A 24,848-nucleotide genomic window follows, 5' to 3' on the forward strand; every position below is an offset into this window, starting at 1 on the left:
CCAACACAGATTCTTCTTCACAACTTCCAGCTGGGAGTGATGGTTTCAACCCCTTTCCTGCTGATTCAAAAGTCGGATATTGTCTGAGATGAGGGAATAACTGTTGATTTGTTCCCCCCTGCAGTCGCAGAGACCACACCTTGGAGACAGAAAGGGGGTGTCTTGTCTCTGTTGAATGGGGGGGTGGGGTTGCTCCTCTTTTTTTTTTCAACTGACCACTTTTGTCTTTAAAAGTCTAAACTGCAGAAACTATGTCAAGGATTTGCATAAATTTGTTTAAAGGTTTACTCAAAGAATAGCAGCTATTCAAACGTCCAACTGCCTCGCCCCCCCCTAAACCAAACACACAACGGAAACGTTATCTGGCTTCACTGGAGACAATCGGTTTTTGGCTTCCAAGTGTTGCCCATCTCCAGTGGAGAGAGGGGGAATTTTAACCAGCGATATGCGACACCCTGTGAAGTGGCTCGCCCCACCCATGTCGTCCATGCTTTCCCTGTCACCCCCGTGTACCCCGGCTTTTGCAGAAAAACAGGACTTGAAAGATGTTAACAGCTGTGCGCCTCAAAGAAGAAGCAGGGAGCCTGAGATCAAAAAAAGCCGAGAGAAAGATGCCCGTTAAATCAACAGGGCTCCTCTTTCATTAGGAGAGTGATGCGCAACTCCCACACACGCCGAGTTTTCCTGCTTTTGGGAAGTTTTTGGTCAGCTTAAAAGGCCCATACGGCTGTAGAGCATGTGTCAAAGTCAAGGCCCGGGGGCCGGATCCGGCCCTTCGGGTAATTAGATCCGGCCCACCAGATCATTTTAGTTTATTGTTATTAATGGCCCAATATTATCTTGTGCTTATTTCTAACTTGTATAATTTTGACAAAATATATTATTATGGAGAATAAAATATTAGAAGTTATTTAAGGTTTAATTTGATTTATTCTGGAATAATATTCCTTCCTTGTTATTAGTTATGATTATGTTAAAGTTACGGTTTAAAAGTTATAAAAATGAACATTCTGCTAGCTTTTTGGACTACTTTTGCATTTACGAATGTTATTTTAGGCTATTTTAAAATTTAGCAATTTTTCGGCTACATGCTAGCTGTTTTGGCTTACCTACGTTTTTTGTTTGTTTGTTTTTTAGTCTAATTTGGCATTTAGCCAACATTTAAGCTGGCTATCAGCTTCAGCGTTTTCAGTTAGCTTCAGTGATTTCATCGCTTTTAGCTAACGATTTCAGCATCTTCAGCGGCTAAATTCAGCTTACAGCATTCACACTAGCATTATCGCAGGTAATGCTATATATCTAGTTCATAGTTATGTTAAAAATGTACAGATTTAAAGTTTTAAAAATTTAGTTTTAGAGTGTTCAGTAAATATTTATCCTGTTCGGCCCACGACCTAAGGATTTGGATTTTGGCCCTTGTGCGATTGAGTTTGACACCCGTGCTGTAGAGTCAATAAGAAGCTTGTATCGCTTTGAGAAAGTTACTAAACTTGTGCATCATAAATTAGAAACTCTTTATTTTCAAAGAGCAGAAAAGGCCCGGTCTATTGTGCTTTTATGTTTGTGTATGCTTCAGCCAGGGAGTGGGGGGACGACTATCCATCCTGCTGTGGTGGAATGTGGGTCAAGGGGACTTTATTTTAAGGAGGAGGGGGGAGTCCTGTATTGTTTGCTTTGAATGCATCACGGCCGGAGACAAGACGGGGCGTGAATGAAAAACAAATAAACATTCCTCGGATCACCTGGAATTCACACTCGGATTATATTTAGGGCATCTTAAAATAATTTTCTTTAAAAAAATGGGGTGTGAGGCATTGCTCAGATTCCACCCTGGAGCGGGCGTGTCTTCATTCAGATCTTTTCCTTTGTTAAAATCCGAAGATTTAAGTTAATTTAGTCTACATGTACATTTAGCGAGCTGTTTTATGTTTTAATTTTCTTGGAATGCAGCTTTGTAATTTAAAAAAATGATGCCGGCAGATGTGGGATTCAAGTCGTACATTTTTGTGTAAGCCAACAGCTTTCATAAATTAAAGAGATTTACGTTCATAATTAACATTCATCCAAAATTGCTTTATTGTGTGATTGCTTGGTTGCTTGGAGTTTAGCTTCTATTTCAGCAACAAGCTAACAGTTTTGGCTAATATGGGATCTAGTGAGGTTTTTTATGCTATTTTGGAGCTATTTTAGACTATTTTAGCAACAGGCTAATGTTTTTGGCTAATTTTGTTTACTGAGGAATTGTAGACTATTTTGGAGTTTAGCTAATATTTAAGCTGCAAGCTAGCTTTTTTGGCTAATTTGACATCTACTAAGGTTTTTGGGGGTATTTTGGAGTTTAGCTTATATTTAAGCAACAAACAATATTTTTTTTCTAAAGTTGTCGTGTATTTGGGATTTTTAAGCAATTTTACTACAATTTTTTTTTCAGAAATTTAGGTAAACTTCAGCGCTCTTTCATAGGGCTTTACCAAAATTTCCAGTCTTTTGGTGAATTTTACATTTTGCAAATACCTTTTGCATTTTCAGCAAATTCCTTCAGCAATTAAAGTAAATTGCATTACCATTTTCAGCGACTACTTTCAGCACAAAGCATTCACACTAGCAGGTAATGCAACTTCTCTAGTTGTGTTTGTGCTGCCCTGCTGTTCAGTGGCAGCTTCTGAGTGGTTCCCACAGTTTGCACGCCTTAAAACGGCAGATATGTTTCTTTACGCGTAATCCTGTAAGCTGATACCTAGACATAAAACATTTGGGGAATTTTTTTGGAGAGCCCATGGCTATCAGATGTGAGGTTTTCCCAGACTGCAGTGCATCTGGCGGACCATAATTCCCCCCACGCCTCCTTCTGTCAAAACACAGACAGACGTGGAGGATAGACGTGTTGTGTGTGTGGTTTGTGTCTGTTATCTCAACTTTAAATGCAATTCTTGTCAGGAAAATGTTTGACTAGCAAGGAGTGACTGCTCGGTAATTGTTTAAATGTGGGGTTTAAAGCGTGTTAGTCCAAACAGATATTTGATTGCATCAAATTGCCAAACCCACAAAGTTGGATTCTCAGCCAGTAACTTCTGTTTCACATAACTTTACTTTTGATTCCCAAAAGTTTTAACCACAGAGCAGAATTTATGCTGGATGCAAGTGATTTGATTTCCTAATCGCTTCTTTAATTTGTTCAAATGAATGCTGTAAATCGTAACTTTGTATGAACGTCATGTGAACATCATAAGTGGTGCTTCTGCAGCATAGCGTTACAGGACCGCATGAACAAGTAATCAACTGATTTCATAAAATTGAATCAGCATTTCACAGAAACCTCTTTCTTCCCTTTCATTTCAGTCGGCCAGCCGGATGGTGGGACTGTGGCTCCGAAAGAGGAGGCGCCAGAGAACATGGACACCCTCCCAGATGAAGTGACTCCCCAGCTGAATGGGGAGAAACTGGACAAGGAGTCCCCAGAGGCAAACAGTCTATCTTCCGTAGAAGTAAAGTCAACAGAGGAGAAAGGAGAGGACCCAGGTGAAGTTGGCTTCAAGAAAATCTTTACAATTGTGGGCTTGAAATTCACAGTTAAGAAGGATAAAAGTGAGGAAACAGACCCTGTGAAGCTGCTGACAGTTAAAGACAAAGACGGAGAGGAGGTCAGTGAAACGGACGAACCGACAAAGGAGAAGGAGACTGAAACCGAAGAGGAGGACAGCAAAACAGAGACAATGGAAACAGAAAAGGAGACATCAACATCTAAAGAACCAGAAAAGGCAGAAACTCCTGATGGTACTTCTGCTGAAGCGTCCATCGAAGGAGCCAAGGCAGAAGGAGCCAAGACAGAAGGAGCCAAGACAGAAGAAGTCGAGAAGGAAAGCGAAACCCCTCCCACACCAAAGGAGACCATTTCACCGTTCAGGAAGCTTTTCTTTGTTGGACTCTTTTCTAACCTTAGAAAGAAAAGCAGCCTTAGGAGGATGAAAGAGGAGGAGGAGGCGGCAAAGGCAAATGAGACAGCTGAAGCAAAAGAGGAAAATGATGTAAAGGAAGAGAAAACTAAGGAGGAGAACGCTGAGTCGGAGCAGGAAGTCAAGAGTGAGGCGTCGGCAACTCCTGTCGAGGAACAACTAGAGCCAAAAGAAGAGGCGACAACCCCTCCAAAAGAAGAAAAGTCCGACACAGCCGCAGAAGCTCCGGCTGAAACCTCGTCTCCCACAGATACTACTGATGAAAGCAAACCAGAGGACCAAAAGGCAGAAGCTGCAGCTAAAGACGAGGCAGCACCAGCAGAGGTGACCTCAGAGGCGGAGCTGCAATCCTCACAGGAGAAGACAAAGATTCACGGAAGTCCTCTGAAGAAACTCTTCACTGGAAGTGGCTTAAAGAAACTCTCAACAAAGAGACAGAAGAGCAAAAAAGATACTGGTGAACAACTTCAGTCCTCCACAGAGTCAGAAGAAGGTCCAAAAGCTGAAAGCGGGCCCTCTTCTCCTGAGAGCCCTGCAACCGGAGAGCCCGTCACAGAGGGTAATCAGAACGAGTCCAGCCAAGAAACTGAAGGTGAAGTTGCGTCCGACGGTGAGAAGAAAAAGGACAGTGTCATCGCCTCCTTTAGGAAGCTGGTAACTCCGAAGAAGCACGCGAAAAGATTATCTGACAGCGATGACGAAGCCACAAGTGACAAACCAGCCAAGTCAGCAACGCTGTCTTCTTCCGAGAGCGCTCCGTTAGCAGAAAAGGGTGATGAAGAGGAGACGAAGGAGGAAAAGGTCCCTGAAGAAGAGCCAAAGACCGACAACTCGGAGAAGCTAACCACCAGCACAGAAGAGGCCAAAAAGAAAATGGACACATCTGTTTCCTGGGAAGCTCTGATGTGTATGGGCGGACCCAAGAAGAGGACAAGGAAGACTTCTGATTCTGATGATGATGAGACCAAAGCAGAAGAAGAAGCTCCAGCAGCAGCAGAAGCAGCAGAAGAAGAAGGAGGGCAAGAGGAGAAAATCGAACCTGCTGCCGTCACTCCCCAAGAAACTGAGAGTGAAGCAGCAGCTGCTCCAGCACCTGAGCCAGTAAGCGCCCCCCCAGTCAGAGAATCCCCCTGGGCCACATTGAAACGCTTAGTTGCATCAAAAAACAAGCCCAAAGTTGAGGTCAAGCCTGAGAGCTCCGCTGAACTAGTCCAACCAGAAGCTGAAGCACCAAAAGAGGAGTCCTCCTTCTCTTTGAAAAAGCTATTCCCTGGACGCAAGAAGAAAGTGGTTGAAAAGCCGCCCTCACCAGAGCAAGAGGAAGACTCTGAAACCCCAGCTGTGGTTCCTCTGTCAGAGTATGACGACCAAACTCCAGCAGAGCAGGTGTCACCAGAGGAGACAGCTGAAGTCCAGAACAAAGTCTCGGCAGAAGACAGAACTCCATCATGGATTCCAGCCTCTGTTGAAGATGCTGACGATAGACGTGATCAGCTTAGTGACATCACAGAAGAGGCAGAGAACGCCGCCACGCCAAAGTCTATTGACACCGACAACACTGAGGATGACACCGACGACATAGTACCACCACCAAATCGAGGGAACATGGGACGCAGGCTGTCCACTGCCGAGGTGAAGCCGATCACTCCAGCCCCTGATGCCTCAACCTCTCCTGTTCCCAAGAGCCCAGAGACGGAGAGTGCAGTGGAAACGTTGGGTCGTATCAAGCCCCAGATCAGTGAAGTGCCATTCCAGACCTGTGTGACTGTTGAAGATCCACCAGTAAATGTAGCCACTGTTGCAATTGAACAAGAACCTGAAACAGATATTATAGAATCGACGACAAAAACATTTCTGGAGGCACACAAGCGTAGTGATGCTACGGCCATCTGCATCGGCCTAGAGACGAAGGAGTCTGTGGATCCACCAGTGGAGGAGCCCGTAGAGCCCACTGTAGAGTCGGCACCGGCACTCAAAAGCGCTCAGACCACCGAGCTGGCTGTGCAAGAGAAGTCAGACGCTGTGGAGGAGGCAAGTGTCTCGGAAGACGCCGTGTTTAACGCTCACGTCCACCAAGTGCAAATCCTTGAGCTTGAGCGAGTTGCGGAAGACTTAGCCATCCAGGGTGCAGAGATTCAAGCCGCAAGAGAGAGCTTTGAATCAGAGATCGAGAAGATTGGAGTCGTCAGCATAGAAAACTCTGAGGTCATCCAGCCCGTCACGCTGAAGGAGAACTCCCCTAAAGCCGTGGCAGTCGATCCCATTTCACCCACCCTTGAAAGCACTCCCTGCTCCCAGAGCGCGGAAGTCTCTGAAGTAACCGTGGAAAGCAAGGAAAAGCATGTGAGCACAGAAAAGCTTTCTGCCACTGGAGAGAACACCCCCGTGAGGGCGATGCTCCAGGTCGTAGCGGGCGAGGCGACACCCAACAACCGAAAAGGGGGTGAAACAGCCATCACTGCCATTGTGCCGAGCGAGGAATCCGCCGTTATGATGGATACGGTTGTTCTTGTCGCCCCCGAGGAAAAAGCAACATCATCAGTGAGTAAAGCGTCAATGTCCGATACTTTTGTCTCAGCGAAAAAGATGTCAAGGAAAGTCAAAGAAGAGGTCCACCGGGACAAAGAGATAGAGAATCGAAGTGCGGAGATTGCCCAAACTGTCATTCAAGATGCTGTGGACAAAGTGTCAGAGGATGGGCCTACAGGGAATAACGCTGACAAGCCAGGAAGCCTCATTCCAACACCGGTTAAGGCAATAGCCACAACGGAGAAGGAGGTTGAGGTTGCAACCGAGCCAGTGGTCATCACAGACACTCCTTCTCCTGTTTTGTGTAAAAAAACAGTCAAGAAAGCACCTGTGCAGCTTTGTGTCGCCACAGAGGTCACTGAAAGTATCCCGATTGAGGTGATTGAGACTCTTGAGGGGGAAAAGGGCGTAGGGAAGGAGAAGAAATTGGAAAAGCGATTGAAGACGGCTGAAATCAAAGTAAGTGAAGAAACTGTCGTAGAGGAAGAAGTTGGAGAGATTGGTGGAAAGAGAGAGAAGTCTAAGAAGGGTGATGGTGGAAAAACACAGCCTGAGGAAAAAAAGGCCATCCACATGCCGATCCAGGTGGTCCTGCAGGAAGCGGAGGAGGTCGAGGAGCCTCCAGTGGAAGTGGAAGTCACCTCCGAGCTGAACGGGGAGAGCAGCCCGTCTGCGAAGAACCCTCCGAGAATAAAAAAGCTGTCGTCGCTGTCAGAGGAACCTCAAGTACCGGGCTCAGAAGAAGCTGCCGGTTGCAACCAAGACACAGAAACAACAGGAAGCAAGTCCTCAGTCAAGTGTGCGGAAGTCATGGCGCAAGTGATCGAGGTGATCGAGGAAGCGGTGAAGGAGATTGAGCCTATGTCCACAGAGCTCACAGCAGCATCATGAGCAGGTGAGACATTTTCCAAACCACCATCTGAGTATCTTTTTTTTTTTTTTTTTTTTAACATCAGTGGGCCCAACATTTATTAGAGAGTAGGGGAGGGGATTTGCACACAGCCCAGATGAAAAAGCTTTTGTTCGGGCCTTGAGTAACCAGGTTACCTTTGATATCAAAGTAGGAATGCCGCCATTGACCCTGTCTTTGTAGGCCAGGGTCTTAAAGGAGAAGTGGTGTGCGAGGGGCAGATGAACTTGTGCTGAAAGGCTGATTATGATTCCTCTGCTCTCCTCCTGTTTTTCCTCCATCAGGGGCTCAGCATGGAGTCAGGAAAGCATGTCGGAATATGCATTTGTAAGATTAAATTACAGAGAGCTTCAAAGGGGAGAAGTTGTTTTTTTTCCCCCAGTGTTGAGTGAGCCAAAAAGTGTGAGACGGTGAAAGTTTTCATGTGTTTGGAGCAGGGGTGTCAAACTCAATCGCACAAGGGGCCAAAAACCAAAACACACCTTAGGTCGCGGGCCGAACAGGATAAACATTTAATGGACACTCTGAAACTACATTTTTTAAATTTTCAAACTGTATTTTTTTAGCATAATTATGAACTAGATATTTAACATTACCTGCGATAATACAAGTGTGAATGCTGTAAGCTTAATTTGGCCACTGAAAACGCTAGTGCTGATAGCTGAAGATGCTAAAAATTGATTGCTAAAAATGCTGAAGCTGAAAGAAAAGGAAAAAAAAAAACTTAGGTTAGCCAAAATGTCAAAATAGCCTAAAAAAAATAAAAAAGCTTAAATTAGCCAAAACAGCTAGCATGTAGCTGAAAAAAATAGCTGAACTCCAAAATAGCCCTAATTTTTTTTTAGTAAATGCCAAAATACTCCAAAAAGCTAGCTGAATGCCAATTTTTTAAACTTTAAAATCGTAACTTTTTAACATAATTATAAACAAATAAGGCAGGAATATTAGTCCAGAATAAATCAACTTAAACCTTAAATAACTTAAAATATTTTACTCTCCATAAGAATATATTTTGTTTTGTTTAGAGCTTGATAGGATCAAATAAAAGTAGATTCTAACTTTTTTTTTAACTTGTCTAATTTGTCCAACAGCTGAGCAAACAGGCGTTGAGAGCCTCTTGTGTTAGACACATTTTACTGTCACAGCAGGGGTCATTGATAGTCTGACTCGCAAAAGTGTATGTTTGTATAAACCCCTTTTGTATTTTATGCTACTTTATTTATATTGATTATGTTTGTATCTTTCTTTTTTGTTGGACTGGGCAGTAAAGAAGAAGAGGGGGGTGGGGGTGGGGTTAAGGGGAGGGGAGTTTAAGTAGAGTATAATGAACATAAAATTACTTTCAAATATTAGTTTATTAATTCAAAAATTCTGTTGTAACTTGAAAAATTAACCTTTTGTGTTTGTTCGTTTTAGCTGGAGCTACAAGAGCGATGCCTGGGAGACCCACAGCCAAGACCAGGACGTGACTGATGTGGAGGAGAGCGTGAGAGGGACACGGAGCGAGCAACGTCCACGCCGCTCTCTCCCACCTGGACGAGCCACCGTCGTGACCTCACTCACACGCATGCCCTGCACCTCAGGAGCACCCCGCCTCGCTTCGGATCACTTTCGGTGTCTCAGAGACTCTGCGTTTCAAAAAAAAAAAGAAAAAAAAATTCTCCACCCTGTTTCAGGGTGTGTGTGCAAAATAGTGTGGATTTTTACATACAGGAATGAGGTTTCAAGGGGCGAAAAAAATGTCTTCTACTTTGTATTTATATTTTTGAGTATCCATCGACTTTTGTTTTTCCTTTTATTCCATCGGCAAATGTCCTAGTTTTCACTTTGCTGTAATCCGCCAGGTATGTTTTTCCTTTTTTAGTCTATTAGCATTTAAGTGTCATGCACAGAAGCCTCTTAAAGGTTTATTGTAGGAGCCATTATTTAAGGGTTTGTAGCAAATAAGCCATGGTACAAGTGCGACTCTACAGGCAAAGAAATATCTCAAAATCGACAATTTTTGTAAGTCACCCTGACTAAACATGTAGATAAACAATCACTGCCTGAATTACTGTGAAAAAACTTTACTTCATGTCTCAATAAACTATTATGCTCATTAAGTTGTGGCAGAGGATTGTGGGAAATGTAGTGTTCGAAGAAACTATTAGAGATGTGCATTTATGACACAAAATATAAAGCTTTTATTCACATTAGCTTGTAAAAAGAGGAGTTTAACACCCTCTGCTGTAGATGGAAAGGAGTGCACCCTTTAGGTGAATTTGGTGTAAAAGATTGCAACTTTTGTGCTCCTCAACCAACAGCCCCATTGCTCAGGTTGTTTTTCAGCTGGCACCAGAGAGGACGGAAACCAAGATGGTTCAGACAGGCACAAACTGCATGGTACCAGAAATAAATACAAAAGCTCATTTTGCTCTTGATTTAAAAGCCAAATCGAGTTAAAATTAATCAGGGAGCCATGGTCTTTCCATCGATCACAGGACAAGACATCAGTTGCATCCAATTAGTTTCCCCAAAGCTTCCACACAGCTCCTTCAATTCAGGCATCAAATCTTAGCTGTAAGGTCAGGGCTTATTCTGCAAATTTATTTACAAAGAGGGGGATGTTTTAGGAAAGGTCCTGCAAGCACTAAAGCAGACATGTGACCTTGTTAGAGCTGGTATTTGTGTTTTTTCCAATTAAGTCAGAAAAACGGCACATTTTTTTTTAATCATGCGACGATCATGAGGGTGCTTTCATACCCTCCCGAATTCAATTAATGCAACCAAATCAGTCAGAAAGTTTGCACCCTGTCACATTCTTTTCACTCTGCCTGTAATAAATGACCATAAAAAACAAAACAAAAAATTGTTTATCATGTTTGTTGTAAACCATCTTCATCCACTGTTGATTCTCCATCCTTTCGTAACACATAACTGTGAACCTGGTAACATTTGTACAGATTGTATACCTACTGTATGTAGCTAAATCTTATTGTTTTAACATTAACAAGTAACCTGCAGCCATTTAGCATAACATTCATGTAGCATGGTCTTATGTCTTTTATATCTTCTGAGCTGTTAAATAGTACAAATTCAGAAAAGTCTATGTTTCATTCAATAAAGAGAAAAATTTGCTTGTGACTGCTGTTTTTTAAACACTAATAATGAGATTTTGAAGAGGTGAAAAACAGAAAAACATCAGACAGCTTATAGAATTTCTTTTTAAAATGAAGTAAATAAGCTTTAGAAATTGGATGTTTCATATTTTTTGTAGATTTTATAGTTTATTTAAATGAAAGTGGTATTGATGCACAACAGAAAATTATATTTTTGCAACATTTGTATCTATTTTCTGTAAAAAAAAATAAATAAATAAACGATAAAACTGATTTAAATCACAATAAATTGACAGGTACTAAAATATAGCACTTTAAATAATTAAAATTATTTAAAAATGTATAATTGTAGAGGACATCTGCCTGTAGAAAGTAAAAATGTAGACAAAATATGATGAAAAATAGCTTTTATTAACCTATTCACTTACTTTAATAGCATAAATCTGTCAAATTCACAAATACACTAAAAGACTGAATTTTAAAGAAAGAAAAGAAAGCTAACCTCACTAATATTTATTTTCAATTTTAAATCAAATATGTCTCCATGACGATTTTTTTAATAAACATTTTTGGTAAGACCAATTTTTGGGGGGCAGATTTAGTTTTTTTTTTTTTTTTTTTTTATGTAAGAATTTTTAAATTATTCTTTAGGGGTCTGTTTTTGCAGCGTTAAACCGTTTTTTTAATTTAAGATATATTTTTTCGTAGTTCTTTTTGCATATAAATCTATAGTTGTGTCATACACTGAAAAAAGGGATCACTTTGATTAAAGTTCTGTAATTAAAATTGTTAGTTTTCATCAATAAAATTATTAACTTGATGATTTACTCAACTTAATTAAATTCAATAAAAAAAATAATGTTTCACTTTTTAGTGTATATGAAGTTCAAAAAGATGTATAGAAATCCTCTCTTGTTTATGCATTCTAAAACTATTAATTTTTAAACAGTTTGATCAAAATCATATATGACGTACTCCAAAGTGCTGTTTTATTTTAATAAAAAAGAGGCAAATAAATTAATAAAAAAACACATTTTTATTGTTTGTTCTTCACTGCTGAAGCATTTTTATGTGGCCAAAAATACTCCTGAGAATGCAGATCAGTCACAGAAAAACCAGATAGGAATAAATGTTGACCTAAAAACACATTTAACTTTAAATTGTATGTTTCTGACACACTGTTCAACCTGTTAAAGGTGGGATTATAGTCTTGTAACACTTTAATCTGAAGGATTTATTAGAGATTTGCCTATAGATGTATAAAGTTGAATTGGCATTTGTTGTCACATTTCACTGAATGGGCAAGAAAGGCAAACCAGCTCCATCTAGCCACAAACTAGGTACACTGCATCAAAATTATTCCTAAAAAAAAATAATAATAAAAAACTTGAAATCTCTGCAGCCAAAGTAGTACATAAGCAACATGAACATTAGATATATTGGTGGTTAACCCTTTAACTGTCGTTTTGTAATATGACGATGACTCAATAAAGCTTTCCTTTTTGCTTTTACAACAAATGCACATAACTTTTTGTGTTATGATTAAAAACAATCCGCAGTTTCAGTGTAAGAAAACAAAAAAAGATGTGTTTGAGCTTCCTAAAATGAATAATTCTGGAGTAAAGCAGTCAAAAAGGGGGGGAAATTACTGAAAAACAGTAAACTTGAGAACTTTGTAGCGCCACCTTGACTAACCTCACATCAGCATCCACTCTTAACAAATAATAAGTAAAATAACTAAAACATCATCATTTAGCCGACACCTTTATGGCACTTCCTACAAAATGTAAAAACAAATAAGCTTCACATTTACACCTGCAAATATGTCATTTCCAGTGCTCAGTAGTACGAGTGACATTTTATCGTCGATTTTGCAGCTTTTATTTTCTAATAAAACAAACGGATCTGCCTGTTATTCTTTACATCTGAAATTCTTATCTACAATCTGAACACTAACGATTTTCTGCAGGTTTTTTAGTTATTAATTAGCATAATTATGAATGTGGACAGTATTAGGCAAAACAAATTTGACCACAAACACACCAGGTTTGTCTAAAATAATACATTAAAATGCTAATTTCCCTTTTAAAAACAGGATGGATGCAGTTAGCATGAACTTGGCCGGAGAGAATCTACCAGCTATATCCGAATTCCCCCCTACTTACTTTGTAGTGCGTTCGCCATTTTCTCTTGCTGTCCGAATAATTCCAAAATTGAGTGCACTAAAATTTCCCAGAAGTCTTTGCGAAAAGCTAGCATGCATCGATGATTAGCGAATATAGACAAAAATGCATTGCTTTCGAACAATTTAAAACAAAAAAGTGTTTGAATGTATTTTTTTATACAAACCATCAAGATTTTAACACGGTGGAGTTATAAATAAACGTCGTGAAATGTTCGTATTAATTCGGTGACGTCATATCCGGCGTTTGGAAAAACGAAAGAAAAATAATAAGCATCGCGTCCGAAATACCTTTAAAATCCAGGGCATTATACAGTCCCGGAGTATTAAGTTTTTTTGTAGTTAGGGGTTGGGGAGGGATTTCGCACACAACCTTAAACACGTTTTTTTTTGTTTGAAATTGTTCGACCGTAATGCATTGTGGTCTATATTTGCTAATCTAGTTAGCATCGATGCGCGCTCGTTTTTCGCAAAGACTTTTGGGAAATTTTTAGATTCGGACAGCACTAGAAAATGGCGAACGCACTATAAAGTGCGTAGGAGGAGGAATTCGGACATAACTTACGTCTATGATTTTAAATTTAATTACTCTACACATTTGTAAGCTATCATATACATCTTTGTGGATGATGCATTAATTTTTAACAAATATAGCAGACAAAATCAAACATAAAGAAACAAAATGTATATATATATTTCAAATATGTCTGCAGGACAGCCTCTCTTTAAGGGAATTATTTATATCTTTGAGGTGTTTTACAATAGCTATAAAGGGAGGCAAAGGGGCACGAAAACAAGTGACTCTTGTTAGGTATGACCGCCTGTCGGAGGCCGTGCTGTGAAAGGGTAACAGGAAGTAGACAGGAACCCTAACCCTGCAAAGCGCACGACACACAACACGGGTTGAACTGCTCTGCAGCTGAGAAACCATACAGGAAATGGTCATTTTGTGTCAACGTTCTCCGTTTCTTGGAGCAAAACGCCACGAGAGGACTGATGCAAACCGAGATGAGGTTGTGCTTTGCCTGTTTTTGCTTTTAGCCCCCCCCACGCAGCCTCCACATCACGCCAAGAAATGCCGCCGCCCCTCCCCTAACCGCTCTGACTTCCTTTTCCTTTCACACCGCCAAACTTAGCGAAGCTTCGTCACAAAGGCTCAGTCAAACTCAAATCCTTTTTTGAAGCAGACGGTCATAACAGCTTCAAACTCCTAGAGACGAGAAGATTCTAAAATACAACCTCAAACGAACAAACCCTGACTAACTTCACCTATTTCCCATAATTTAGATAACAAAAACACACTGGAAGGAATGGAAAAAAAAACAGGTATTGGCACTATTCTACGAGGATCTCCTCAGTCTTGATTGGTTCTACCGGGGTGCCGGAGTTGGACAAGTCGGACCCTTCATCTTTGGAAAGTTCTTCCCGCTGCAGCAGCATGCTCGCCCCCGTGCTCGCCTGCAGCCCCGCGAGCCCCCCTTGAGCGAAGCAGAGATGTTTGATGACCTCGCTCGGGCTGGAAAAGGTGGTGGCGCAAATGTTACACTTGTAAGGCTTGGAGGAACCCAAAAACATGGCCTCCATCTGGCTGTTGTCGTCTCCGGCCGCGCACAGCTCCATGCTCTGCCGGTCCACCATGGTGTAGGAGTCGGCCCCCTGGTTCAGGCACACGTGGCGCGCCGCCTGGTTGGCGCGGCAGAAGCTCTTGCCGCAGGCGCTGCATTTGAAGGGCTTCCCCGTGTGAATGTACATGTGCTCGCGCCAGTGGCTCTTCTGAATGAACTTGCGGCCGCAGGTGGAGCACTCGTACTTCCGCCGCTTCACCTCGCGGTCCAGATCGGCGTTCTCAAGGTTGTCTATGTCAGCAATGTCGGACGGCGGCGGAGTGTCTGCCTGAGAGTTTAACCCTCCCACCCCCCAGGTGGACGTGGACACCTCTGCTTGGGGAGAGTCCGAGTTGGTGACGGAGACGGGAGTTTGCTCGCTGTCACTGATGATCTCTACGGCTGTTGCCGCCGGCTTGTTTTCCTTAACGCCCTCCGCCACCATGCTGTGCTCACCGGTCACCATGGGCGACAGAACCTTGCTGGGCTCTGCTGGCGACTGCAGCAGAGCCTGGCTGTGCTGCAGGAGGTGCTCTCTCAGCAGACTCCTTTGGGTGAACCTGCTCCTGCAGACGTGACAGGAGTAATGCTTCCTGAAGGACGAGTTCCTCTTCATTATGCTGGGTTTCACGTGAAGGATGGCGGCGGCGGAGGACCCGTCCGCACTCAGAAGGTCCATCGCCACCTCCTCGGTCAGTGGCTTTGTTATAGCCCCTACATCAGAGGGCGAGGGGGCCTGCTTGGGTGGCGACAAGTTCACAAAGGAAGACGCCGCCGTGGACGGGACTTTGCCCTCGGAGCCAGTCTGCTCCGCGTCAAAGGGAGAGGAGAGCTGCCGCTGGGCGGGGGCCCTCGCGGACAGCGCCCCCTTTTGGTCAGAGATCTGGATGCCGTAGAGGGAGGTGGAGAGGTTGATGCTCTGATCAGGGTGGGTGTACACCGACTGGCTGGCCTCCTGCAGTAGTGGGTAGGCGTGGAGGAATCTGACCCCCTGCTCCAGCCGCGTGGGATCAATCAGCTGCGGCGCAAGCTTGCCGGTGTACATCAGGTTCAGAAGGTAGCTGAAGATGTCCGGCTGTATGTCGGCCGCTTTAAGACGCACGCAGTCACTGAAACACAGACAGTAAAGCCTCGTTACATGAAGGTTAATGCAACATCTAACCCACATGTGTCAAAGTCAAGGCCCGGGGGCCGAATCCGGCTCTCTGGGTAGTTATATTCGGCCCTCAAGATCATTTTTTTCAATTGTTATTAATGGCTCGATGTCATCTTGCGCTCATTTCTAACTTGTATAATTTGACAAATTATGTTTTATGGAGAGTAAAAAGTTATTTAAATTTTAAGTTGATTTATTCTGGAATAATAGTCCTGCCTTTTTATTATTCATAATTATGTTAAATTATCAATCTGCTAGCTTTTTGGACTATTTTGGCATTTACTAAGATTTTTTAGGCTATTTTGAAGTTTAAATAATATTTCATCTTCATGCTAGCTGTTTTGGTTGATTTAGGATTTTTTGATTTTTTTTAGGCTAGTTTGGAGCTTAGCTAATATTTCAACCATGTGCGCCCTGTTTTGGCTAATTTAGGCTTTTTAATTTTTTGAGGTTGTTTTGAAGTTTAGCTAATATTTCAGCTACATGCTAACTGTTTTGGCTAATTTAGGCTTTTTTTAATTTTTTAGGCTGTTTTGGAATTTAGCTAATTTTTCCAGCAATGTGCTAGCTGTTTTGGCTAATTTTGTTTTATTTTGTTTTTTAGGCTGTTTTGGGGTTTAGCTAATACTTCAGCCACATGCTAGCAGATTTGGCTAATTTAGCCTTTTTTCTTTTGTTGTTTTTTAGGTTGCTTTGGAGTTTACCCAATATTTCCAGCTACATGCTAGCTGTTTTAGCTAATTTATGTTTTTTTTTTCTTCCCTTTTTTATGAGTTATTTATTTTTGAGTATAGCTATTTTTTTAGTAAAAATTCATAGTGTTTTAGGATAATTTGGATTTTAGCTAATATTTTAGCTGGCTATCAGCTTCAGTGTTTTCAGCTTCATCATTTTTAGCTATCAATTTCAGCATATTCAGCAGCCACATTCAGCTTACAACAATGACATTAGCATTATCGTAGGTAATGCTATATATCTAGTTCATAACTATGTTAAAAAGTTATGTTTTTAAACTTTTTAAATTTTAGTTTTAGTGTTCGATAAATGTTTATCCTGTTCAGACCGCGACATATGGTGTGTTTTGGATTTTGGCCCCTTGTGCGATTGAGTTTGACACCCCGATTTAACCAAAGGGTTGGTGATTTCACTTTAATCTGTCTAATGCACATCTTCTGCACCTGTCCTGGTGGATGAAGAGCATTCGGAAGTAGTTGGAGAAGGCTGCCAGGACCGCTTTGTGGGCTTTAAAGAAGACATCTCCTATAGCCACAGTGCAGTCGCACAGGAAGCCAAACTCCCTCTGAGCGTTAAGCTGTTGCAGCAGGATAAGACCATGGTTGGCCAACTCCATTCTTCAACCTGCACAAAGACACAAACACAGAAGCAGCAGTGAGCTTCCTGTATGGAAGCAGAGCAGAGTTTCACGACCACAAAGAGTCAAGCTGTCAGTGATGATCTAACGAACAGACAGAGGCTAAACAGACACCACAACGTCAAAAAATAAATAAATAAAGGAGAATCCACATTTCTGCTAATAAACCTAGAACTAGTACTGGGCGATATAAAAAAAATGATTGTAGATTACGATATAATCTCGATTTATTACTTGCAATAAGTGTGAATGCTGTAAGCTGAGTTAATAGCCGAAAATGCTCAAACAGATAGCTAAAAATGCTCAAGCTGTAGTGATTCTCTTGCTCCTTTCCAAATGTTTTTCAGCACGTAAATCTCAGATTTTCAGAGATTTTAGTAATCTTGGTTTCAAAACATTCAGCTTGTTCAGGACATTACTGCTTGTATTTTTAGTGTTCAGAAACTTTAATGTTTTTAAAATATTGAGCAAAATATCCATCATAGGAAATGAATGACAGAGTTTTCAAATTTCATGAGTTTAAGTAGATTAGCAAAAAGCCTTTGAATATATTAATGGGCTATGTTTTCATCCTTTATAGCAAAAGTTAAAAAAAAAAAAAATAGGGTTTAGCTTTTATTTTAGCAACATGCTAACGTTTTAGGCTAATTTGTTTTCTACTGGGGTTTTTAAGGCAACTTTAGAGTTTAACCTCTATTTTAGCAACATGCTAACGCTTTTGGCTAATTTAGTTTACCAAGACATTTTAGGGTATTTTGGAGTTTAGCTAGTAAGCAATGTGCTAGCTTTTTGGGGCGAATTTGGCATCTACTGAGGTTTTTTATGCTAATTTGTTGTTTAGCGACATGTTAGCTTTTTGGCTGTTTTTTTTTATCTACTCAGGTATTTTAGGATAATCTAGACTCTAGCTTTTATTTTAGCAACAGGCTAACGTTTTTGGCTAAATTAGTTTACTGAGGAATTTTAGGCTAATTTGAAGTTTAGCTAGTATTTAGGTAACAAACTAGCTTTTTTGGCTAATTTGGCATCTACTAATTTGGAGTTTAGCTCATATTTAAGCAACACACTAAATATTTTGGAAAAATTGACATGTATTAGGGATTTTTAAGGAATTTACTGCAAATCTTTCAGAAATTTAGTTCAATTTCAGCGCTCTTTCATAGTTCTTTAATTACATTTTTAGCAAATTTAACATCATGCAAACAGCTTTTGCATTTTTAGCAAATCCCTTGAGCGATTAAAATAAATTGCTTCACCATTTTCTGCAAAAAGATTCAGCATGTTCAGCGACTATTTTCAGCAAAATGCATTCACACTAGCATTATCACAGTTTATGCAACTTTTCTAGTTTTATATCACAATAACAATATATATCACGATATACCACAATAAAGTATATTTTCAGTTATTCTCTAAAAAAATGATAATGTCATGACATACTTTTTGTTGACTTTATTTTTTAAGATGTATTTGAATCGTTACAAATGAGATTTTTTTTAAGGAGCAGAACAGTTTGAAGTTTCTTAGTAGGAACACACATTTTTGCACAAAAGTTCAGCAGTAAGAATAAACAAAAACAATAGAAGAGAAATGGCACGAGAGACACTTTTCTATCACCCACACGATATGTATCGTCATTTCACCCAGCACTACCAGGAACCAAAGATAACTTTGTCCAAAAAGAAACAATTAAACCGTCTAGAGTACATACTTTTGAGTATTTTTTGATTAAAATAATTTTATTGAATTTGAAAATATGTCTGAGGTTTTCTTAAGATTCATGTAGATTTGGTGGCAAGCTTTTAAACACTAAAACACGAAAAGCGTTCATGCATCTAGTCGTCTACAAATGGACGCATCGGAATGGAGCTTTTTCCCAAACCGCATTTTTTTTCATCCCCTCCTGATTCACAACGATCTGAATAACGAAATACTCAGAAATACAATTTTAATCTTAATTTTCTTTATGTCCTCCATCATGACAAATCTCAAAAACACGATCCATCATTCATATCATCGGTGCGGTTATTAACTTTTCTGATTCTTTGTCCCACAGCAGATGTTCCAGTGTTTTTGTTTGTCCCTTTCCTGTCCTCCTTGACCCCCAACGGTCACAGCAGATGGTCGCCCCGACTGCTTCTGCTGGTGGGGGTGTCTTCCTGTTAGAGGGAGTTTTCCTCTTAAATGCAGCACGTCTGATAATCAGTGTGGGGCAGAGAATTAAAAAATACTCTGATAAAACTTATTTTGATCTAAAAATATTTGAGTTTTGCATCACTTATTAAAGAAAATGATCATTACTGAGTGTTTTTTAGTGAAAAAATTCCATCTTAAGACATTTCTGCTGGCTAAGGCGAAGCGTTCTGGTGACCTGAGAGGTCACCTCTGGTCTCAGAGGGCTTCGGGCCATCACATGATCAGAGCAATGGGTGTCGACACACATTCCAAGGCAGAGCTTGTTCTACCCCCCCACCATCCAGCAGAAAGGGCCTATGGGAAGAAGGATTCTCCTCCACTTTCTTTCCCCACATCAAACAGGTTCAGAAAATGTCTGGAAAGGGCCGATAACAGAATCTTTATCGGCTTTCATTCTCTCTGAGGGAATTCTGCACCCGGTGCAAAAGCCCTCTGCACATTTGAGGGTTTATCAGAGGTCAGAGAGCAGAGAAGGTGAGACTGGAATGCAACAGGAGCATGACTGCTTCTGCAAGAATTCTGCAGTAAATGCTAAAAGTTAGGTCTAAAGTGAGTGTTCTATTTGTGAGTAAATGGAATAAACAGCAACTTATTTTAAGGAATAGTATGTTTATTAATGTATATGTGAAAAACCAAAATATTGATTAAACATCTTATGAGAAATGGTGACATGAATTAGAATGTCTGTCCCAGTTTCAACTCTCAGTACATTTGATTATGACATACTGGGTCATTATTACCGTATTTTCCGGACTATAAGTCGCGGTTTTTTTCATAGATTGAATGTCCCTGCGACTTATACTCCAGTGCGACTTATATACGAATTTTTAATGATGAGATATGGACCGTAAGTCTAGAGTGCCCTCTTATGGTGATCTATGCAATTACTTTATTTACTTTAGTTATTCAGACGTGACACAGAGGACGAAGAATTTAATCGATTTAGTGATATGGAGTGAGATTGCGTGCAATTAATTACAGTAAAGATACAAAGTTGATGAGTTCTTGAGGCTATAGTTAAATAAAACTGTTATGTTATATAAATGCTACACCTTTTGTTTTTTTCATGATGCTAATATGTGAATATGTGTTGACACATATTCAGCCTGTTTTCTATTCACTTATGAATGTTATAACTTACCTTCCAGGATGATGTAATATCGTTTTTTTCAACTAGTTTGTAAAATAAATTACTTGAAAAAAATGCGACTTATACTCCAGTGCGACTTATGTATGGTTTTTTCTTCTTCATTATGCATTTTTTGGCCCCTGCGACTTATACTCCGGTGCGACTTATAGTCCGAAAAATACGGTATATGGGACTGCCAAAGAATTGAACATATCAGTATAAACTTTTTGACTTTTTAAGCCATTTTTAAAATAAAATCTGCAGCTTTGTGGTTATTTTCAATTTCTAAAGTTGACTTAAGATATTTTCACTGTAATATATATGAAATATGTTTAATTTAAAGGGATTTAGCATGAGGGTCTTCGGTCCAAGACATACAATTTGGAGAACAAAACAAAAACAATACCATTAATAACATATTATTTGGGATAAAAGCTATAAAAACACTTTAAAAATGTGCAAAACCACAAATTATTTATGTTAATTTAATATATTTTTCTTTGAACTGTTATGTTTATTTTAATTTCTTAAAAATGCCTTACAAAAAATATATATATATAGACTTTTCTTATAAAGTTCCCTTAAAGTCATATATTTTTATATGTGGATAATCTTAAATTATATTTTTATGCATCTGGCAAATATATTGATGTTAAATAAATATAGATATGATTAATGGATAAATTTGCTTTATTTAAGCAAACAGCTGTTATTACAAATGGGTTGAGACTAAAACTTTTAAAATGTCTTCAGGTTAGTTGTAATTTTATATTCCTAAATATATTAAACTGAACTTTTCAATTTCATGATGATCATTAGTCATGACCTGTTTCTTCAAGCTTCAACAATGAAGAGTCAATATGTGAGTTTGGTGTTTGGTGAAGAGATTATTGACATTTTTAGTGTGTTCACCAAACACCATCAGCTATCCTCCTTCCTAACAAGTGTGCAAACGCTTTGAGTATCTAGATCAGTGATAGGCTACTGCAGGCCTCGAGGGCCGCAGTGTCTGCAAGATTTCCAGACATCCCAGCCCTAAACTCATGACTGATTACCTGGCTCAGGTGTGTCCAGCCAATTAGATCATACCAGAGCAGGGAATGTTGAAGAAACATGCAGGAACGCGGCCCTCGAGGCCCGGAGTTGCCTATCCCTGATCTAGAACATGTACACAAGTACAACTACCTTTACTTTTATGTTACGATTCAAGTGAAAAGTACTTCTCAAACCAATTCCTTACAGAGGAGTAAAAACTAAAAAGTACTACAAGTATTAGGAATCAGTTTGAACACAATTTTAGATATTGAAATAAAAATTAGACATACGTCAACATCAACTATTAAACTATAAACATTCACCTTAACTATTTCCACTGATGTGATTCTAAATGTCAATTATTTCAGTATGAATGGAGAAATCAGTGTCCAACATTTAAAACCCCATTTTAATCATATTTTGAAAGGACTCTTGTTGGTCTTTTGATTTTGATTATACAGTTTATAGTCAAAATAAAGAAAAACATGTTTTTTTTCTTGGACATAGTTTCTGCAAAGCACCAGGAATTCATTAGAAATTTGCCTTTGAGTTGCAGACGGGACCGTTGAATGTAGTAAGCCAACCTCCATGTCCCATCATCCATCTGTGTAAAAGCTCAACTACTAGCTTACAGCCTCTTACAACCCCAAGCCGAACATAATCGACGGTAATGGCGATCAATACTGAAGCTGTACGGTTTGAGAAAAAATACCCGCTCGGAAAAGAAAAACAAAGACGTACGTCAGAGGTGTCAAACTCAATCGCACAAGGAGCCAAAATCCAAAACACACCTTAGGTTGCAGCCGACCAGGATAAACATTTATTAAACACTCTAAAAGCCCTTTTTTAAAACTTTAAAACTATAACTTTTTAACATAATTATGAACTAGATGTATAGCATTATCTATGATAATCCTAGTGTGAATGCTGTAAGCTGAATTTGGCTGCTGAGTACTAGTGCTGATAGCTGAAAATGCTGAAATTAATAGCTGAAAATGCCAAAGTTGATAGCTGAAATTACTGAAGCTGATAGCTGAAAACACTGAAGCTGTTAGCCAGGTAAAATAATCGATAAATACCAAATTAGCCTAAAAAACAAAAAATAAAATAAAAAATAACTTAGGTTAGCCAAACCAGCTAACATGTAGCTAAAAAAATAGCTAAACTCCAAAACAGACAAAAAAATCTGAAAAAAGCTTTAATTAGCCAAAACAGCTAGTGTGTAAATATTAGCCTAACTCCTAAACAGCCTAAAAAACTTAAAAAGAAGAGCCTAAATTAGCCAAAACAGCTAGCATGTAGCTGAAATATTAGCTAAACTCTAAAACAGTCTAAAAACAACAAAAAGCATAAATTAGCCAAACCAGCTATCCTGTAGCTGAAATATTATCTAAACTCTAAAACAGCCCAAAAACTAAAAAAAAAAAACTAAATTAGCCAAAACAGCTAGCATGTAGCTGAAATATTAGCTAAACTCCAAAACAGCCTAAAAACAACAAAAACCACAAATTAGCCAAAATAGCTAGCATGTAGCTGGTATATTAGCTAAACTCCAAATTAGCCTAAAATAGTCCAAAAAGCTAGCAGAATGCCAATATTTAAAACTGTAACTTTTAAACATAATTAGGAATAATAAATAGGCAGTGATATTATTCCAGAATAAACAAATTTAAACCTTAAATAATATTTGACTCTCCACAAAAATATATTGTGTCAAATTTATACTACTTATACTAATAAAATAAGATAACATCGGGGCATTAATAACAATAAAATCAAATCATCTTGAGGGCCGGATAGAATTACCCGGAGGGTCGGTTTTGGCCCTCGGGCCTGGACTTCGACACGTGATATAGTGAGCAAGGGGAAAATTCGGACATAGCTTGGGTCTCCCTGTGCCTGTCCCCAGCCCAGATGGAATACAGGGTTGTGTCAGGAAGAAAATCCTTTCTGCAAAACCTTTTTGTGCATTTCGTTTAGTCTATAAATGGTTTAAATTTTTAAAAAGTAAAATATGGTGCAGTAAAACTACTCTAGGGAGTGGGATTTTTACAAAAAAGTTACTTAAGTAATTGTTACTTCTCCACATGTGGCACTAATCTAACAAAGAAATAATCAGCCAAACGCGCGCCTGAATATTCTAATTTATTTGTTTAAATTGAGCAGAAACTCTCATTTGATGGTTTATAAACGCTGTGTGGATCTTGTATGGATGGATCTAGAGTGGATGGATCTTGTTTGCAGGATCCTAGCGCCGCCCCTGCTGTGATCGACACACGTGGAAGCGTCGCTTCCGTGGTGAGATTTTCAGTTACTCTGAAAAAGAAAAGCGCCCACGAGATCCGTCTGGAGAGCGCAAACTAACCCCCCCAAAAACCGCCTCCAAACCCCGAGATACGAGGCGTCGGGAGCGGCTACAGCAGCCCGCAGAGACCGGAGACGCGCCGAGACGCCGCCGCCGCCGCGCGCGCGAGGACCGACTCCTGCCCTTGCCTCGGGTCCCTCTCGGTCGCGAGAAAACGGACATGCGTGCGCGCCACAGACACACACAGAACAGGAAAAGACGCAAGGGGGATGGGGCTGGTCACGAACGCGTTTCTTTCAACTTCCCCCGTGACATTTGCAGTAAACACAGCCGCGCAACAGTGACGGTAAACGCAAACGTCGTACCTGAGCTGCGCGGGAACCCCTGGAGTTGTGGCGGCGTCGCCGTTGTTTGTTTGTTACCGGAGGATCGTCCGTCCTCTGCGCTCGCAGCAGCTCCGACTGCGCTCCTCGTAAACGCAGCATTCGTTGGCGGCGGAGAGGGTCGTCCGTCGGTGTTTTCCGGTTTAGGGGTTTTACGTTACAATCACATGACTGCTGGTGATAACCAGCCAAAACGCAGCCTTTGTAGACTATCCGTTGAGCGGGGGAGGGCGGGGGAGTTTTGCGTGATTTTTCCCGCACTGAATAACCGCCGCCGTATGATTGTTAATCATTGAAGTTCCGCCGTTAACGACAGGAAGAAAAAATAAATAAATAAAAATCCCGAGCGCGCCACTGTCCCTGAACGCATCTCAACACAAAACAACTTTAAATGAACTTTTAATTGTTTTGGTTTATCATTGTTACATGCAATTTAAAACTTTTATAATAGGATCAATCATAATATATGAGTTATATTTTAAATATATATAGTAATAACTACTTAAATACATGTTTTTATTTTAGATTAACATAAAAACTATAGTAATAGTTCCTCTTTTATACTCCAATTTTAAGGACAACATACTTTTAATTAATTTATAACCTTTCCATTTATTGTTTTACTAAAGAACTATTATTGTAAACTAATTTATTGATTAAAAAAATGAGTTCAAATTCATTTGTTTTGTGCACGGTTTTTGAAAATTGTTGCAGAAATAACGTATTTGTATGTAAATATGTTGTTATTATTTATAATAATTAAGATCCTTAAATAATTTATACCTTACAGCATTAAAATTGAAAAATATGCACATATGAGATTAAACACAGCGGTATATTTGATCAAATTAGTGTTTTTATCTATAAACGTTTACATGTTGCCGGTTTGATGATTTGTCTTAAAGCATGTGTCAAAGTCGAGGCCCGGGGGCCGGATATGGCCCTCTGGGTATTTCTATTTTATTGTAATTAATGGATTGATGTTATCTTGCTCTT

At 39.9% G+C, this 24,848-nt stretch overlaps 2 protein-coding genes across 3 annotated transcripts in view; one reads left to right on the forward strand and one right to left on the reverse strand.

The window, feature by feature from the left end:
• akap12b (A kinase (PRKA) anchor protein 12b) overlaps nt 1-10,508 on the forward strand; it is a 46,611-nt gene extending 36,103 nt beyond the window's left edge. For both annotated transcript variants that reach the window (XM_024291538.2, XM_024291539.2), the window contains 2 exons: nt 3,340-7,377; nt 8,809-10,508. In XM_024291538.2, the coding sequence (XP_024147306.1) occupies nt 3,340-7,373 (4,034 nt within the window). In that variant the 3' untranslated portion in view covers nt 7,374-7,377; nt 8,809-10,508. The remainder of the gene's footprint in view (nt 1-3,339; nt 7,378-8,808) is intronic.
• Nucleotides 10,509-11,092: 584 nt separating this feature from the next.
• zbtb2b (zinc finger and BTB domain containing 2b) lies at nt 11,093-24,191 on the reverse strand. Its single transcript, XM_024291541.2, has 3 exons — nt 23,835-24,191; nt 16,611-16,791; nt 11,093-15,385 (listed from the first exon to the last, which is right to left on the reverse strand). The coding sequence occupies exons 2-3, from the start codon at nt 16,781-16,783 to the stop codon at nt 14,008-14,010; spliced, it is 1,551 nt and encodes a 516-aa protein (XP_024147309.1). The 5' UTR covers nt 16,784-16,791; nt 23,835-24,191; the 3' UTR covers nt 11,093-14,007.
• Between the last annotated feature and the right edge of the window lie 657 nt (nt 24,192-24,848).

This window comes from Oryzias melastigma, linkage group LG24 (assembly GCF_002922805.2).
Source record: "Oryzias melastigma strain HK-1 linkage group LG24, ASM292280v2, whole genome shotgun sequence".
Lineage (NCBI taxonomy): Eukaryota > Metazoa > Chordata > Actinopteri > Beloniformes > Adrianichthyidae > Oryzias > Oryzias melastigma.